General features: G+C 39.8%; 5 protein-coding genes across 5 annotated transcripts; 3 read left to right on the top strand and 2 right to left on the bottom strand.

Moving 5' to 3' along the window:
• Positions 1-242: 242 nt before the first annotated feature.
• Positions 243-2,231, top strand: BCR41DRAFT_334579 (S-formylglutathione hydrolase). The gene is made up of 8 exons (XM_022021938.1): positions 243-587; positions 705-822; positions 933-980; positions 1,101-1,210; positions 1,345-1,380; positions 1,483-1,533; positions 1,659-1,838; positions 1,999-2,231. Exons 1-8 carry the CDS (start codon positions 447-449, stop codon positions 2,185-2,187), a joined length of 873 nt encoding a protein of 290 aa, XP_021883200.1. The 5' UTR covers positions 243-446; the 3' UTR covers positions 2,188-2,231.
• A 49-nt stretch (positions 2,232-2,280) lies between these two features.
• On the bottom strand, positions 2,281-6,432 carry BCR41DRAFT_350282 (Piwi domain-domain-containing protein). Its single transcript, XM_022023645.1, has 8 exons — positions 6,094-6,432; positions 5,232-5,535; positions 5,021-5,119; positions 4,410-4,883; positions 4,054-4,277; positions 3,520-3,898; positions 2,680-3,414; positions 2,281-2,554 (listed from the first exon to the last, which is right to left on the bottom strand). The coding sequence occupies exons 1-8, from the start codon at positions 6,388-6,390 to the stop codon at positions 2,538-2,540; spliced, it is 2,529 nt and encodes an 842-aa protein (XP_021883201.1). The 5' UTR covers positions 6,391-6,432; the 3' UTR covers positions 2,281-2,537.
• Positions 6,433-7,857: 1,425 nt separating this feature from the next.
• BCR41DRAFT_369420 (hypothetical protein) lies at positions 7,858-8,982 on the bottom strand (the record flags this gene model as incomplete). The annotated part of the gene is made up of 1 exon (XM_022026455.1): positions 7,858-8,982. One exon carries the CDS (start codon positions 8,980-8,982, stop codon positions 7,858-7,860), a length of 1,125 nt encoding a protein of 374 aa, XP_021883202.1.
• Positions 8,983-12,404: 3,422 nt separating this feature from the next.
• Positions 12,405-13,005, top strand: BCR41DRAFT_394703 (late exocytosis, associated with Golgi transport-domain-containing protein; the record flags this gene model as incomplete). Its single annotated transcript, XM_022028664.1, has 2 exons — positions 12,405-12,586; positions 12,870-13,005. 2 exons carry the CDS (start codon positions 12,405-12,407, stop codon positions 13,003-13,005), a joined length of 318 nt encoding a protein of 105 aa, XP_021883203.1.
• BCR41DRAFT_420854 (hypothetical protein) lies at positions 13,006-16,664 on the top strand (the record flags this gene model as incomplete). Its single annotated transcript, XM_022029952.1, has 3 exons — positions 13,006-13,534; positions 13,739-13,943; positions 14,147-16,664. The coding sequence occupies exons 1-3, from the start codon at positions 13,375-13,377 to the stop codon at positions 16,662-16,664; spliced, it is 2,883 nt and encodes a 960-aa protein (XP_021883204.1). The 5' UTR covers positions 13,006-13,374.
• Between the last annotated feature and the right edge of the window lie 43 nt (positions 16,665-16,707).

The following is a 16,707-nucleotide window of genomic DNA, read 5'->3' on the forward strand; positions in this document are numbered from 1 at the left end:
AATTGTCACATTGTCCTTCAACCAAGTATTCAAATAGGCGTAGCAGTAATAGCAAAATAAATAAGTAAAAAAAAAAAAAGAAAGAAAAGAAAAGAAAACGACGCGTCTTCGCAGGTTCAAAAAAAAAAAAAAAAAAAAAAAAAAAAGACGCGCAAAGGACATGCGTCGCGGGTTTTGCGACAAGACGCCACTTTTGAATTGATCTGCAAGTTGATCGTCACTGTTATTACTGGTTTTGCTGACAAAGACTCTTGGAGAACTCGGGTCTACGTTACTACGTTACTGTTTATTACTGCTATTCCAAACTTGTATAAATACGAACAAAGTTCATTTCCAACCTTTTCTTTTTCCATTCATTTCCTTTCCTCCATTTACTTCATTGCCTTCCCTTCTCTCTTTACTGCCTTTCATCTCTTTTCTTCAAGCATTCGATTCAAAAACACACCATGAGCCTCACTACTGTCCAACAGGTCAAGCACTTTGGTGGCACGCTCACCAAGTATTCGCACGAGTCCAGTACGACTCAATGTACTATGCGCTTCAACCTCTTCTTGCCCAGGGCCGTTGAACAACATGCCAAGGTTCCTGTATGTCAAACCCCACCTCCCTTGTTTACGTTTCTTTCTCTCGGGTTGGTTGTGAATGTCGCTAATACCTTTTTTTTTTTTTTTTTTTTTTTTTTTTTTTCCTTCTTGGACATCAAGTTGCTTTACTGTCTTGGAGGATTGACTGCGACCGAGGATAATTTCCCCCAAAAGTCAGGATTTGGCGCCAAGGCTGCTGAGCATGGAATAGCTTTGGTCTTCCCTGACACTTCGCCTCGTAATGTCTATATTCTTTTGATTTGCCTCTGTTGCTTCTGCTGTTGTTGTCTAAAATATATATAGTTTAACTCTTTTCTCATTTTCATGTCTCTTTCCATTTGCATTTAGGCAACGTTGGAGTTGCTGAAGCTGAAGACGATAATTGCGTTGGATACAGTATGTGAAAGAGTAAAAATGTTTTTTTTTTTTTTTTTTTTTTTTTTTTCTCACGCTTCTAATTCTAATTTTTTTTTTCTTAAAAAAAAAAAAAAAAAAAAAAAAAAAAAAAAAAAAAAGGCGCTGGATTCTACTTGAATGCTACTCAGGCTCCCTGGGAGAAGAACTGGAGGATGTATGATTACATTGTCAAGGAACTTCCTCAACTCCTTGAAAATAACTTTCCAATTGTAAAGAAGACTCTCTTTTAAGCAACTTGCATTTATTCAGCTATGACAAGAAGAAAAAAAAAAAAAAAAAAAAAAAAAACTAATGAAATGGTATATGTCGATTCCCTTTTATATATATATATATATATAAATAGGATCCTTCGCGCACTTCGATCATGGGTCATTCAATGGTATATCGATATTCCTTTTTTTATTTTTCTCTTGTTAATTACTTCTTATGGCTGCGCTTAACACATCGTCAAAATTTCATCCGCATGGTGTTGTTACTTTAGGGAGGACATGGTGCTTTGACTATTTTCTTGAAGAATCAAGATCGTTACAAGGTAAATAATAATAATAATAATAATAATAATAATAATAATAATAATAATAATCTGCACTTTGGTAGGGTTTAGAAAGGGATATTTTTCTTACTGATCTTCATTTTTATTTTTATTTTTATTCTCAGTCTGTCTCGGCCTTTGCTCCTATTACGAATCTTTCAAGGTCTCCTTGGGGTCTCCATGCCTTGTCTCGTTACCTGGGTGAAGATCGCTCCACCTGGGCCGAATATGACGCAGTCGAATTGTTGAAACACCTTGCAGGCGAGAAAAAGTTACGAAACGATGTCAATTTTTTGATTGATCAGGTCAGTTCACCCCCTCCCCTCCTTTATCTTTATCCCTTTCCCTTTTTTCTTTCTCCTTCTTTTTCTCTGATTTTTCCACTGCGGAGCAAACTAAACAAAAGGTCAATTTTTTTTTTTTTTTTTTTATTTTATTTTTTATTTTTCTTTCCTTCCTTTATAGGGTACTGGAGACGAATATCTGAACCCAGATCACCTTCACACCTATGACTTGGTTGAAACAGTCAAGAAGCTCGGATTGACAAGTCAGTTTGACATCCGTTTCCACGACGGTTACAGCCACGGATACTATACTATCAGCACATTTATTAATGACCATATTGAACATCATGCCAAAGCTCTTGGTGTTTAGATCAAAATTCAAATAATTCAGTTCCAGATTAATTTGGAGAAAACAAAACAAAAAAAAAAAAAAACGATAAAGCTTTTTTTTTTTTTTTTTTTTTTTTTTTTCTTTTATTGCGATGGAATTCATTGATCTCAAAACATTGGTATAACCTCGTATAACCTTCTTTGACTTTTTGCCGAGGCTTTAAATCCAAGACAAAGTGTTGTGAGAAAGAAGTACAGTAGAAAGAAAGAATTGATAAAAGAACCAAGAGAAAAGGTAAGAAAGAGAGAGAAAGAGAGAAAGAGAGAAAGAGAGTTCCATATTGTAAAATCCTTCTGAACATGTCAGATTGACAAGAGCGAAGGTTTCTTTTACATAAAGTACATGACTATACATTGGAACGAGACAGGAGGACGAAATAACAGAGAGGAATGAAGTTAGAAATTGAAAAAGTCAAAAAAGTAAAAAGGCAAAACAAAGCTTTTTTTTTTTTTTTTTAAAAAAAAATCTTACCTCGCAAGAGCTCTGGCTTGACCGCAAGATAAGAGCTTTCATCAACAGCACGTTCACTCACCTCCGACCCCTCAGTGTCAGACCAATGCTCACCCCTGGAGTGGAATCGAGCACGGATTGCGACCAAGTGTGCATAGTATGCTGGAGGTACCACCGAGACTGATCGGGTGCATCGAGCATACAAATGACAGAGCTTGTAGGTGAAATCCTGCAGCACATTGGCTGAGAATTCATTCTCATCCAGCAACACATGGTAATGCGTTGGACGAGACGTGCCTTGAAGACCTGCATGGCTCTGTAGATAAAAGTCAAATTCGGTTGGATGCACAATTCCCTTATCCACAACCGTTCCTGGCATGCAGTTTCCAACACGATCTCCTTCTTCGCGTCGCATGGGGAAAAACCGGGCATGGTGGCGTTTTTGGACGACCACAAAGGTGATTGTAGGATTATAGTTGGCATCCAAGTTCCTGCACGCAGCTCGGACGGATGAGACCTCGGATCGCAGCACCTCTGCGAACTGACCTTCCGAAACTCCGTCACGATAGAACAAAATACGCTCTGGTTTCTGACCACAGGTTTGGTAGAAGGTTCGGAGAAGTTCTACAACCATGCCTCCGAGATCCGCAATAGTCTCTGTCTTTGCGGTCTGAACACGGACCGTTGCTGCGTACCGGGCAGCCTTTGAATCCATCGAGCCCACCAAGGAGGCAATCGAAGGGCGAGTTGTATCACCTATAGGTGCACAAGTTTAATAGAAATCGTTCATCCGTTCCGTTAATTGTGTATCTCATGCCCATCACTATTTTTTTTTTTTTTTTTTTTTTTTGCAAATTTTACCAGGGCGAGGATGGCTGACATCAGCTCCAAACAAGATGGTTGGTTTCTGCGCCAAGAATGGTGTCTGTTGTGGCGACAAGAAAGAGTTCATCCCTCCTAGTTTGACATTCATCTTCAAGCAGACATTGGCACAATATTGCTTCTTGGGCACTCGAGTATGACTCATCTGGATACACTGCGTAGGGATACCAATCACAGTATCACTCACACGCTTGATTTCCGCATATAAGGGTACGCCCTTGTTGGGCAAAATGCAGAGCAATAATTGAGGCTGTGACTTGACAGCATTACCAGCACGAAGCCACATTGTCTTGAGACTACCCTCAATATCGCCTTCAGGGTTGGCGTACATGAGGGGAGGACGTTTGTTCACAATGTTCTATTGTAAGAGAGAGAGAGAGAGAGAGAGAGAGAGAGAGAGAGAGAGAGAAAGAGGCATGTGAATGAGCCTATCAATATCAAGCTATGTAAGGTACGATGGTTTTTTAATATATAGGACAAGAGATCATATAGAGAGGGTGTCATTGGACTAACCATGCCAGTATCGATACAGGTAACAATCAACTCGCGAATGAAACCCTCCACCTGAGGAGGAGGAACTTCACGTTCCTGTGCAAAGATGAGAACGCCCCACGAGCCAAGTGTAGCACCGGTGGCAACCTTCTTGTCCCTGAGATTCCAGGCACCGTCCACAGGAGTGAAGTTGGCCTGACGCGACGAAGGATGATAGGAAATGTTGGGCGGGGGCAATATTCGCGCTTTTTAAAACAAAAATAAAATTAATAATCAGGATTGACTCTCTCTAGAAAGGCTCAGGAACGAACATGATGGTGCTCCTCTCTTTAGCCACAAAAAAAAAAAAAAAAAAAAAAAAAAAACATTAATTTTACCTTGAATCTCAATCATCTCCGTGGAAACTCTCAAGCCAAAATCTCTCATGTACTCATTATCCTGGAAACTCAGGAGCTTGAGACCATCTTTGATCTTGTTGGCACGGATATGAGGGGGTTGGCACGTGAATTTAATCATGTCTGCTGTTTGTTTCTCGTTCAACTTTTTGATATTGCGTTGACCTTCGATCACGCTACAGATCTCCATGGGCAGATAAACCTCACGTCCAGTGACCACGCAGGGCATGAATGGGAATGACAATCGACGGCCGTAAACTTCGTTAAAGTACGTCGCAACATCGGTCTTGACATCATCTCTCATAAAGGTTGTTCGACTAGCAGGAGTAACTGTCAGCTTGGAAATTTTGAACTTTCGCTTGACATCACCGCGGTGAATGACTCTGATCAACAGTCCACGGAGAAACTTTTCGAGTCTATCGCGATCACGATCTGTAAATCCTTGACGGAAATCATCTATAGAATAGAATAGAAGAAAGACTCGTGTCAGTGTATTGCTTCAAGCCTAGAAAAAAAATAAAAAATAAAAAAAATAAAAAAAATAAAAAAAAAAGAAGGCGAGGAAGCCCAGGAGAAAACAAATACTTGCTTACCAATGCTGCGTTTATTTAAAAACTTGACAGCCAGTTCCAACAAAGATCCAGATTGGTAGTACGTGGTTGCAGCAACATCCAAGTTGATCAACATTTTTCCTGCGTAGTTTCATATCCATTGTAAAAAAATAAAAAAAAAAAATTCAGTTTTTAGTCACATGAACCGTAGTATTAAAAAAAAAAAAAAAAAAAAAAAAATTAATATAATTACCAACAGCTGGACGCGCAGATTGATAGAATCCATTCCAGACCTGAATGCCACCACTCAACGGTGACGCGCCATCCGGAGTGAAGAAAGACCGATTGACGGTAGAATAGAGCAAAGCGGGTTTATGTCGAATTAGGACATCCAATGCCATGATGGCCGTCAAACAATTGGCGGTCAAGGATGACTGTCCGTTTAAGAAGCGATGAAGCTCTTCCAGATTAATCTCTGCAGCCTTCTTGATCTTGACTTTGAACACATCGGGTTGTCGACCAGCTCCGCCTCTGGGTTGCTCATCAGGCAAAGAAATCTGTTTAAGAAAGAATAAGAATAAGAATAAGAATAAAGATAGAACCTTCAACACAAATACAGGACGGAAAAAAAAAAAAAAAAAAAAAAAAAAAAAAAGGAGGACGGACGACGGGAAGCGGATGTGTCGGAGCGCATTGGATGGCAAAAGAATTGCGTCAGGGGACCATGTGCAGAAGAAAAAAAAATTTTTTTTATTCTCTCCTGTGTTGTAGTTCCTTTCTTCCCGCTGGATGCATGCATCGAAAGGATTTTTTTTTTTTCTCGCACAAAGCAATGAATATGGTCGAGTCGCATGCGGGAATGTTTCTGGGGAGGATGGGAAAAGATGGAATATATGTAGACCAGCCGACCAGCCTATTGTCATGACTCTTCAGTGTTTTTTGAGAGAAAAACAAAGAACCTTTTTACCAACACTAAAGACAAGTTTCATCATAGACATCTCCCCTCCAGCCCCTGCATCTACACTCTTCCCCCTTGACAATTATCAAAAACATAAAAAAAAAAAAACAATAGAAAAGCATAGAAGAAAAAGAAAAATGAATAGAAAAAAGCTTACTTCAAAAGTCTTGCTCTCAAAAGGCAATGCTCTAGCAGCAAACATGTTCTTACGACCATCAAAGACAGGCTTAGTTCCTTCAAAATCAGACCTGCCAAAGAGATTCAACATCTGGGTAAAGATTCGTCTGTTGACCACTGGAGGAACATCCTTTGTAATAGTTACATCGTAGTGGTACACGTTAATGTCCGGTAAACGTGTAATCTCGAAAAAGTTTGCTCGAATTCTAATCGGACGACCTGCATCTCCTAGTGCCGAGGGTCGAACCGCAAACTCTGTACGCTCAAGTGTTGACATTGTCGTTTTTTCTTTTTTTTTTTTTTTTTTTTTTTTTTTTTTTCTTCCTATTTCTTTTTCTTTTTCTTTTTTTTCTTTTTCTTTCTTTTCTTGTTTTCCTTTTTATGTTGGATGTTGGAAAAGAAATAGTTTTTATAGTTGGACGGGAATGGGTGTGAAAAGGTTGTGGTATTAAGGACGGCAGATGTGGTACTGGAGAATGAAACAATGCTTTTTTCTTTCCGCTTTTTTTATAACCAAGGATCCACAAGTTGATGAATGGCCCTTTTGTTCTTTTAAGCTTTAGTAACCTTATCCTGTGTGTGATAATTGTCTTTTTTTTTCTCTTAATGGAAAAAATAAAAATAAAAAAATAAAAAGAGATCTAGAAGATTGTGAAAAATTAGTTCAAGAAAGACGTTTTTTTTTTTTAGTGTCCAGTACGTGCCAATGGTCAATGGTCAATGGTTAGGTTTTCCTTGTGCAGTATCATTCCCATTCCCATTGGGATAATGTGAAATCTGCTAAAAACTTTTTTTTTTTTTTCTTATTTTTTAACTTAAAAAAGGCAATAATATAAAGAATCAAGTTGATCTGATCTTTTTTTAAAGAAATGCTTACTCTTTTTTTTTTTTTTTTTTTTTTTTTGTCTGAAAACAGTTGATTCCGAAAACTCCCTGTGATTTTCGTCTTGTACTAGATCTTCAATGGGACAATATCAACCAACGAGAGACTGAATGTAGGCGTGGATGCAATGTAATGGAATGAACAAAGTCCAAAACCAACAACAGTGACGGCGACGGTGACTTTAGGGCAGCGACGACGGCAGTAATAGCAAGAGCAGCAGCAGCAACAACAACAGCAACAGCAACAACAGCAACAACAACAACAACAGCAGCAGCAACAGCAATAGCAACGACAACTATATCAATAGCAGCAGTGTAGCTATTGCAATTGACAATTGACAATGATAATAGTAAAAACAATGACAGTAATAAAAAAAATAAAAAAAAACGACTACGACTTCGACTACGACCACGAGTAAAATAGAGAAAGGAAAAAAGAGAAACTACTTAAACCATGCGTGTATGTGGAAATAAGGAATAAAAAAAGTAAAAAAAGGATTCTGTGTGGTTTGTGTTCAATGGAACTTTTTTTTTTCATGGACAGATAATTTGCTTATCGGACTGTCCTTTTTTTTCTTCTTCGCCCCTTTTGTTTGCCAAGCCATCCTTATTCCTGTGTATCCCATGCCATCATGCCATGGCAACGACTGATTTGCTTTCGCTTTTTTTTATTTGTTCTTTTGTGATACTAGAATGGTAAATAGTCGCTTCAAGAACAAAACTGCATACACTCCATCCAGACAGACAGAGAGGCAGGAGAAGGAAGAAACAAAATTCGAAACTGATGAGGATAAAGTAGATGTACAAATAAAACAAAAGAAATAAAATAAAATAAAGATAAAAGCAATTGGTCTGTTGGATATTAACGGAACGTGGATAAGGTAGAACCTGACAATGGCTGACTCCTTCCGCTGAAGAACTCGCTCATCTGCTGTGCTGGTAATGCACCCTCGACCTTGGATCGGTTGATCTGCTTCCGTGCAGAATCGCCGACTATGGGCATGGTCGCATACGACTTCTGCAAGTACCACAACAGACGTAGCTTATGAGCTCGTCTTGGGTTCAAAAAGTCAAGGTGACACTCAAATGAAATAGGCTCAATCCAGCGTTCTCCATCAATCTTCTTGCCCTTACGCGTAAATGAAGAGACCTTGTAGATGAATGCCCAAGGGCATCCCTTATCAGATCCTAATAAGGTCCTTGTCCCAGGCTTGACAATCGTCATATGGGCCTCCTTATCCAAATAGTCGTACTTGTCCACATCACCTACAGAAATGATACGGATCATAGGCTTGGTTATACCAAACGTCTTGCTGTAGACTTGACCGCGAAGCTCAGGTTTGTGTGTAGGCTTTGGCAGCCATCGAATCCGGTTCGTGGCCTCATCAAACGAATCAAACAAAAACTCTGGACGGAATGTCCGATGACCTTCCTGATCAATCCAAAGGACCACATGGCTCATCATAAATTTGTCCAAAAGTGCCCGAGTTGTCAGCTGGCGCCAACGATCCGATAATTTGTGCAGATCAAACAATTCAAGGATAGTTAAGGTCTCAAGGATCAGGGCAACCACATCAATCGGCAAATTCTCCATCTCAGCTGTCGACGGAATGTTGACAGGGATACGGCTGTTTGTTACTGTCGCATTGCCATTAATGCCTGTGGTGACAGCGGTTGTAGTAGTAGAGGTGGTGGTGCTAGTCGTAGTCCCATTGTTATTGGACGCAGCTGCATGGGTTCCTAGAATCGAGGCGAGATCATAGGTCGGAGGCAATGTGTTGGGCCCACTATCCGTGTCAATTGAGCCTAATGAGATGTTGTCAGCAATATCCTCTTCGTCCTCAAATGAGCCAGAGTCGGACACGTGGCGCGGTGCAGCATTGGTATCGTGCTCATCAAGGCTTAGGTCAATGAGCTGACCTTCCAACACGGTCGTTGTGTTGTCCCCTGTCCTTGCTCCCTCAGTAACAGTACTAGTGTTAACCATGTTTATGGTTTTTTTTTTATTATTCTTTTTCTTTGTTATACGAATGGCAATGAACCCTGCTTCAGAGTCAGTGTTGGACTGTCATGGTTAGATTAGACAAAGATATAAAGTAAGGAAAAAAAAAAAGGTTAGACCCGAATTATGTTTCCGCGTCAACCAACAATCCCTCACTGTGTCTTTTCCCATGCCCCATCTGTCCTAATGTCATTGAGATACAGGCACTCAAGTGTATCAGGAGAGAGCAATCACCACCAAAAAGCGCATTGTTCGTTTTTTTTTTTTTTTTTTTTCTTTTCCAGCGCAGAAACATGAAATCCTGGGGTGTAACATGAAAACATGGTAGACACGGAAGAAACTGTTTTATCCGCGAAGCCTCAAACGTCCTGGACGTGTAGAAACTGTACTCACTACAAAAGCAAACACAGAAACAAGTTTGTACTTTTTCTCCACACTTCATGTTTATTCAAGGTTATAGCATAATCAGCAGTCATAGTCATCGTTGAGGAAGAGTCGTTCATTCATCTACAGTTTCATGAGCAGAGACACATGGCTTCATTCCTCAAGAAGCATTGCTAATGTAGTTGTTCTCTTTCCCATGAACATACTGCAGATATTGTCTGGATAGACAATTCATTTCTTTCTTTCTTTACTTTTCAATTCCTCAGCAAGTAAGTAAGAGTATGCTGTCATAGTAAGTTTGAGTAATGCAGAAAAACACAGAAACCAATGGGCAAAAAAAAAAAAACTTGAGGAGGCTTCTGTATCCGTTGAATGAACGAGGGAGAGAAGGAGAAGGAAGAGGAAAAGGATGGATACACTTGAAGTGTTTAGTACCTTTGACAAGAGTTTGCTGTTTGGACAGGTGGAGTATGAAGGATGAAAAGTAAAGAAGCGTGTCAAAAACAGAAGACAAAATGCGGAACAATAAAGGATGGTGTTATCAGTGATGTTGTTGAAATTGTTGATATTGGAGGTATGAATGCGAGAAGAGAAAGAAAAGAAAAAGAAAGGAAAAAAAAAAAAAAAGGAAAAAGGGCTTTTCTCTACTGTATATACTTCTGTTGGTTGGCTAAAACAAAATAACCTGCATATACAAAACATGCAAAGGATTGGCTGTAGGCTGTGATAAGTTTGAATGAATGAATTAGAGCGATCTATGAACAGCCAATGTTGATGTATAAACACGCATGGGATCAGTTATCTTCTGGAACATGTATTTCTTACCATCCGTTCAACTACAATGCTCCTTTCAAGAATTAAAAAAAAAAAAAAAAAAAAAAAAAAAAAAAAGCCCTCGCCTTGTGCTTTTGTTAAAGTCGATCGTGTAAAAATACGATAAACAGGTTTTTGTTCATGATGCGAGTATGTTTTAAGCAATGCTTGTGTTTTATTATACCCAATCCCTTTGTCTATTCCCTCTACTCTTCTACTCTTCTACTCTTCTACTCTTCTCCATTGCTCCACTGGTCAGGGTATGTCCCCGTCCAATTTCCGCGGAAGTGCTTCCAGAGATGGCAAAAGGAGGAGAGAGGGGAGAGAGAGATCAACAAGAATTCGGATCACAAACCGAAGCTATCACACGCTCTTCAAAGATAGCCTATAATTGATTGGACAAGAGCAAATGACCATCAGACCACCAGATGTCGCTTTGGTCTTTCTTTTTTAATGCTTTCGTTCATTGCCTGTTGCTTCGTCCTTTCATTACAACTATGATTTGCTTTGGGTTCGTAAAGCCCCATATATACTTTGTAGTACAAATGAACAGAAAGTTGCCTCTTCTATAATCGAATCAACTGAATGAATGAAATGAAATACATTAGGTTTTGACCCGTACAACAGTAACCCGTGGGAAGCTCAGGGAGAGGTCCTTGCCTTCTGATTTGATGATGGTAATGTCGGTATGTATTGACAAACATAATCATGCATCGCATCCAGTCACTCCTTGTCTTTCTCTCTCTGCATTGACCAGATTTTGACGCTTGACACGATGGGACACATGTGTACACATATTTATACAACCAATGCGTTCGCTCCAGTCATCATTGCTCAACACAGCCCTGTTCTTCTGAATTGTCTTTTTTTAAGATTTCGGACATGCTCCCGGTGTTTGTGTATCTATTCATTCTTTTTTTTAAAAAAAAAAAAACTATCCATCTTTGCTTACTATTCTCGATTGTGATCAGTAACAGAAGTTTTTTAACTCTAAAGAAAAATAGAAAGAAAAGATTCCAATAATACATTATATAATATATACTTCTTCAAAGGTCCAGAACATCTGTCCTCCTTCCATACAACAAAATAAGATCGCTTATGCTTAATCTGCTACTGAATCCTTTCACTTGGGAAAGAAGGCAATCAATCCACATGATCCACATGGCAATAGTATTCAAGCCACAGCCGCCATTTAAGACGAGCAAAAAATAAAAGTACCCCATTATCATTGGTCCTACTTTATCTTTAAGTATATCTGGCACCCGTTTTTATCAATGAGAGGAGTAGCGTCTTTTGGATATGGCGTGTCAGATAACCATAGAGTTAGCAGAGAAAGAAGTGTGCTCAGCTCGGCTTTTACTGCCTTATCAGCATTTATGTACAAACGTGTACATGTGTGTAGTGTGTACTGAAAAAGTGATGCACTGGATCAGCCAATCAACGAATCGAGGAAAATGAAGGACTAACAGCTTTTTTTTTTTCCTCCTGGGAATCTGGGGGTTTAACTTTTTTAGGGATGTTTCTTCTGTCTGTTGCTTCTGACTTGCTTCTGTTTGTTCTATACTTCTGTCTGTTATTGCTACAACCACAAGGGAAGGTTGATCAACTGAGCACTACTCACATGTATATACAAGTGGATGTATATCAGGGCTACAATGCAGTGCTCTTGTGCGATGTTTTAGCGTAATGCTGAAACATGATGAAGTATTGGGATTAATAGATTTGATCAGGAAGATACTCATAATCATAATAAAATGGTGCAAGGTGTAGCTGCAGTTGATGCAATTGTTCAATTACAAGAACTTTTTTTTTTTTTTTCCTCTTTCCTTTACTCATTCTCCACTTCTCTCCTTGTCTCATGGGTCAATGAACAATTCGCAATTCCATTTGCCTTGTGTTTTTTCTCTCTCATTGACTCTCACCTCCTCTTTTTCTTCTTTACGCTCCCTTTCACATTTTTATTCCATCTGTTTGAGTCCTGTATTTCTATTGTATTTCTATTCTATTGTTGTTTGACCTGTATCTCTATCCTCTTTCAGTACACGTTCATTCTTCTCTCCACACCCTCTTGAGGGCTCAGCAATCTCTCTTTGATCTGATCTCGAAAGTGTCCAACATCATTCATTGACATTAGCATATCCCATATAACACAATCAAAAACCAAAAACCAAGAAAAAAAAAAAAAAAAAAAAAAAAAAAAGTAGAAAAGCATGGCCCCTTCTTTTATACCAGAAGACAACATTCAATTGTCATCAGATGTATCAGTGAAGGCCTTTACCTCATCCTTAGCCTTCAACTCTGGAATTGGTATCGCCATCTTTGTTGCTTTCTGTATTGTCAGGCACTGGAGCAAGAAAATCTATCAACCTCGAACATATCTTGTTAACAAAGAGTAAGGAAAATAATTTCATTACATATCCCTCCAAGCCAAGAAAGAATAGTTTCAACTTATTCCTCCGTACGATCTGATCAGCTCTTTACAACTTTTGTGCTCAAAAAAAAAAAAAAAAAAAAAAAAAAAGAGAGAAAAGGGAGTTAAAGTTGTTCCTTTTGTGCTACTGCAGTTGAACGTCATGGATTACAAAAAAAAAAGAGCCCTTTACTATATCCTGTAGATGCTGATCCCCCATTTAAATATTCCGTACTCATGCTGTCTTATTCTTTTGCTTATTTAGTCTTCGGCCGCCTGAACTGCCGCCTGGTATCTTCACCTTTGTTACAGCCTCGTTCAAGGTCAAGGATACAGAACTGTTGGACAAAGTGGGTTTGGACGCCTATATGTTTCTGAGGTTTCTCCGCATGAGCGCGTAAGTAAAAGCTGCTGTTCTACTGTTCCAGTACAAGGTCAACTATGATGTAAAAAGAAAAAAAGGAAAAAGGAAAAAGGAAAAAAAAGAGCTTGTTACGCAAGAAGTAAAAAGATAATCCGAAAACAGGTCTAATACCCAGGATTGTCGATTGTCGCAGTCAGTAATGTTATGATGTCACTCGTGATGAATGTTGGAGATACAGATGTATATTGACAAGTCGAACAATCTCATGACTAGAGACAAAAAGGATAATTATGTCCATTGGACAGCTAAATCGGGACATCTTGCATCTAGAGTGGAAAAAAAAACAACAACAACAGCAAGTGAATGTTGGAACTAACTTTGAAACAATTGCTTAATCTCAACTAGGATGTTTTTTGCTGGATGCACCCTTCTATCTATTCCTATTCTCATCCCAATCAACATGAAAGGCGGTATCAACGGAAAAGGTCTTCAACTTTTTAATATCGGTAACGTCAACACGCAATGGCGTCTCTGGTTCCATCTGACCTTGACGTATATCTTTACTGGTAAGTTTATTTTATTTTATTTTTATTTTTAATAAATAATTCTTGATCTGAAATATTAGAAGGCCACATATCTTTTGAAAAAGGAAAAAACTTAAAAAAAAATAGTCAAAGGGCATCCCTGTTCAAAACTAGTCTAGTTGGCCTAACTCATTACCTTTGTTTTTTTTTTTTTTTTTTTTTTTTTTTTTTCTCATCCTGGGGTAGCTAGTGCAATTGGTTTGTTATGGCGAGAGATGCATGAGTACACTCGCCGTCGCCATGCCTTTCTTTTGAGTGAAAAGCATGGCAAGACACCCCAAGCGACCACTATTCTTGTCACTGCCATCCCCAAGGGACTCAATTCTGAGATAGCCCTTTACAACATTTTCAATCGATTCCCTGGTGGAGTGGCAAAAATCTGGATAAACAGGTAAGAAACAGTATTTTTTTTTTTTTTAATAATCGATGATTAGAATTTATTTTTTCATGGATCAATCCAAAACTATTATTGTTTATGTATAACATACTTTCTTAACGGCAAAAAGTAAAAAAAAAAAAAAAAAAAAAAAAAAAAAAAAATGCATAAAATAACAATCATTCTCACTGAAAAAAAAAAAAAAAAAAAAAAAAAAGGCATACCAAGAACTTGATGAACCTTTGCAAGGAACGGAATAATGTTGTTAAGGAACTGGAGATGGCAGAGTACAAATACATTCGGTCCGCTTACAAAAAACGATCCAAAAACGATCCACCAATCAAGGAGCCTCAGCGACCCATCGGAAAAACCTCCCGTATTCCCTGCAGGGGTGAAAGAGTGGACTTGGTGGAGTACAACATTGTGCGGTTGTGCCGACTTAACCAGCAAATCGAGGAGGCTCAGCGTACCGGATCACTAGAGTCGCTCAATTCGGCATTTATCCAATTTCGTAGCCAGTTTGCAGCGCACAGTGCTGTCCAAACAGTTGTCCACCCCAAACCGTTCATGATGGCACCTATATACGCAGAAATCTCTCCATTAAATGTTGTGTGGGACAATATGAGTCTGGATAGTTTGGCCAGGAAGGGACGCTACACCACGATCCTCGTCGCGTCCACTGCCATGATCTTGTTATGGACGATCCCCACCATCTTCATCTCTTCACTTGCAACCATCTCGGATATCGTTTCAAAGGTTTCGTTCCTGGCCTTCCTGGAAAAACTCCCTACAGGGATACTGGGTATTATCCAGGGTATCTTGCCTCCATTGCTGCTTGCAGGACTGATGGCGTTACTTCCCGTTCTGTTGACTATGATGGCGACTTATGAGGGTCATGTCCGCTACAGTGATATTTCCCTCTCTGTCATGTCCAAATACTTTTTCTTTCTTGTGACTAATGTCTTGCTTATCTCTACTCTTTCTGGTGGGATCATCAAGACATGGGAAAAGCTCACGGAAGACAGCTTCAGATTCGACACCATCATCAGACGGTTTTCAGAGAACCTTCCTAATGCTTCCACCTTCTTTATCACCTACGTCCTACTTCGCGCTTTAACAGGACCAGCGCTGGAACTTTTGCAGATCATACCCCTGTTGCTCAACTTATTCTTCACTCGTATATTGGCCAAGAGTCCTCGCCAGATCTGGAGTGTCCAAGGCCGCTTGGAATCGGTCAACTATGGCATTCTCTTCCCACCCCAAACGCTCATGTTCTGTATCGGCATCGTATACGCTACCATGGCACCTCTAATCCTGCCTTTTGTGACTTTATATTTCACATTGCATTACTTTGTTTTCCGTCATCAGTTCCTTTACGTCTACCTCCAACCTTTCGAAACTGGTGGTCTAGCCTTCCCTAAAGCGGTCAAGCAAGTGTTTACGGGGATTTTTATTTCACAAATTACGCTATTTGGTATCTTTTTGATGAAACAAGCCGATGCCAATTTCGGGCCGGCTGTTCCACAGTTGGTCCTACTGGGGATTTTATTTGTCTGCACAGCGTTGGCGCTTAGTAATATGAACGAGGCATTTAATCCGCTGGTGGAATTCTTACCTGTAGCGTTATTTTCGGATGACCTTCATGTGGATCAGGATGGAGTTGTAACGGATAGTACTGAGAGAGCAACCAAGGCATCTCGACATCTCCACGATGAGGAGGCTGTTAGACCCAATGATGACAATAATGGGGCAATCATGCGTCTGGATAATCTTTCGAGAGACAACCTTACTTCAGAACGATTTCCTCTCCCTGAAGACAATGCTCAGCCTCGAATCCAGACGAATAAACAGGAACAGGATGATAACAATGAGCTTGAAGACGGCTACTCTATGAGACCAGTTATACATGAAGATACAATGCTTGACTATTCAACACAATCTTTCAGACATCGTCATCCATACACGAATCATTTAACAACGCTTTCTACCGATCATGAGCGGCGACGTTCGCTGTACAAGTCAATGAGTGCACCTGACGATGGATTCAAGCACTCTTTGCATCCGTCCAGTCCTGAGACGTCCAAGCTTTCGTTGTCTCAATCAGCACATCAGTTATCACCACAGCTGAAATACATGCCTATGCCGATGCCAACGCAACAGGAGGATTCGAAGAGACCAAGTTTACGATCTCATTACTTCAATGACGGCAGCCCAAGGTCACTGGCCCGACCAATGTCGTTCCTAGATCGACCTCCATCCTTTATGATGCACCGTAGGAGGCAGGGATCTTTTGTCGATAGACCTGGATCCATTTGGGTCGATGGTTCATCACCACCATCACAATCACGATACCGCTTCCCACCTCAAGAGCAACAATACCAACAACAACAATGCCAAGAACAACAACAGCGCCAAGAACAACAACAGCAACAGCAACAACAACAGCAATCAGTGGATGGTGTGCCTATAGCTCGCGGTCCAGAAGATATTGAGTTGGAACGCCTACAAGATCAAGCCTACTGTCATCCTGCCATTTACAACGTACAAAAGCCAGTATGGTTACCCATGGATCAGAGAGGGATTGTACAGGGAGAAATTGACAGATTGACGAGTCTGGGGATCGTTGTTGCGACGGATGGCGCTATACTAAACGGAGCCACTGCTAAAGCACAAGTTGGAGGAATCATTTATGCACCAGGCGAAGAGATTCAGTATCGATTAGAGCGCGGTGAATAAATGAATAAAAGAAAGAAAGAAAAATCTTGGTTTTTTCAACTGA

The sequence above is a fragment of the Lobosporangium transversale genome (assembly GCF_002105155.1).
Source record: "Lobosporangium transversale strain NRRL 3116 chromosome Unknown BCR41scaffold_11, whole genome shotgun sequence".
Lineage (NCBI taxonomy): Eukaryota > Fungi > Mortierellomycota > Mortierellomycetes > Mortierellales > Mortierellaceae > Lobosporangium > Lobosporangium transversale.

Coding starts and splice junctions, on each gene's coding strand:
- BCR41DRAFT_334579 (XM_022021938.1), top strand. CDS start 447: ATGAGCCTCACTACTGTCCAACAGGTCAAGCACTTTGGTGGCACGCTC. Junction 1,381..1,482: donor CGATCATGGGTCATTCAATG/GTATATCGATAT, acceptor TTGTTACTTTAG/GGAGGACATGGTGCTTTGAC. Junction 1,839..1,998: donor TCAATTTTTTGATTGATCAG/GTCAGTTCACCC, acceptor CTTCCTTTATAG/GGTACTGGAGACGAATATCT.
- BCR41DRAFT_350282 (XM_022023645.1), bottom strand. CDS start 6,390: ATGTCAACACTTGAGCGTACAGAGTTTGCGGTTCGACCCTCGGCACTA. Junction 5,536..6,093: donor TTGAGAGCAAGACTTTTGAA/GTAAGCTTTTTT, acceptor TTTCTTAAACAG/ATTTCTTTGCCTGATGAGCA. Junction 4,278..4,409: donor GGAGATGATTGAGATTCAAG/GTAAAATTAATG, acceptor TGTTTTAAAAAG/CGCGAATATTGCCCCCGCCC.